Source organism: Arachis duranensis, chromosome 2 (genome assembly GCF_000817695.3).
Source record: "Arachis duranensis cultivar V14167 chromosome 2, aradu.V14167.gnm2.J7QH, whole genome shotgun sequence".
NCBI lineage: Eukaryota > Viridiplantae > Streptophyta > Magnoliopsida > Fabales > Fabaceae > Arachis > Arachis duranensis.
The window spans coordinates 53,118,480-53,119,584 of NC_029773.3; the positions used below are offsets into that span (position 1 = coordinate 53,118,480).

The 1,105-nt window shown below is 41.2% G+C and overlaps 1 protein-coding gene across 1 annotated transcript in view; it reads left to right on the forward strand.

Moving 5' to 3' along the window:
• The window catches only part of LOC110278179 (uncharacterized), a 1,642-nt gene extending 934 nt beyond the window's left edge, over positions 1 to 708 (forward strand). Inside the window, exon 2 of the mRNA XM_021136388.1 lies at positions 135 to 708. Within this exon, the coding sequence (XP_020992047.1) occupies positions 135 to 708 (574 nt within the window). The remainder of the gene's footprint in view (positions 1 to 134) is intronic.
• Positions 709 to 1,105: the final 397 nt, after the last annotated feature.

A 1,105-nucleotide genomic window follows, 5' to 3' on the forward strand; every position in this document is an offset into this window, starting at 1 on the left:
CCTCTAATTAAAGTTGCTTGATCAATCAATCCCTATGGGATTCGACCTCACTCTATTGTGAGTTTTTACTTGACGACAAATTTGGTACACTTGCTGAATGGGAATTTGTTGAGAGACAAATTTTCCCCGATCAGAGAACTAAAGAGAATTTTGGAAAAGACTGTGGGTGCATCAAGAAAGGATTGGTCAAAAAAGCTGGATGATGCTCTTTGGGCATACAGAACAGCATTCAAAACACCACTTGGAATGTCCCCATATCAGCTGGTGTACGGTAAAGCCTGTCACTTACCACTGGAGCTAGAACACAAAGCTTTATGGGCTATCAAGATACTAAATTTTGATAGCATTACTGCTGGTGCAAATAGAATCTTGCAGCTACAAGAGATGGAGGAATTCAGGTCACAAGCCTATGAGAATACCAAGATGTACAAGGAGAAGGCAAAGAGAAGACATGACTCACATCTTGCACCCAGAAGTGTCGAAAGGGGGCAGCGAGTGCTCCTATACAATTCCAAACTAAGACTGTTCCCAGAAAAACTCAAATCAAGGTGGTCCGGGCCCTTTCTTGTCACAAAGGTCTCGCCGTACGGGCACGTAGAAGTCATGGATGAAGGGTCAGAAAGGACTTTTACAGTGAATGGACAAAGACTCAAGCATTATCTGGGCAACATGGGGGAAAACCCCAGAATGACATACCATCTCAAGTGAGTGAGGACTCGTCGAGCTAGCGACGATAAAAAAAAGCGCTTTGTTGGGAGGCAACCCAACCTCAGGTAGTCATTTTCATCTTCATTTCAATAAAAATCACAAGTTGTTTCCCCTTTATTGCAAGGAGCTATGTTTGGTGTTTCACACCAGAACAATCAAAAGAGATAGTGTAATTCTAAGTTTGGTGTTCCACCAAAAGGACATTTAGTTAGAATTACACTTGCTCCCAAAACACATTGCTAGCTCTAACCAATTGAGGGAAACCACTTAGATGTAGTTAGACTTTAGTTAATCATTGTTCTGTTAACAACAAGATATGAGTTATCAGCGTATGTGCAAGATTGTGTACTAAACAAGGAACTAAGTTTGGTGTTCACATACCAAATCAAGTTCATAA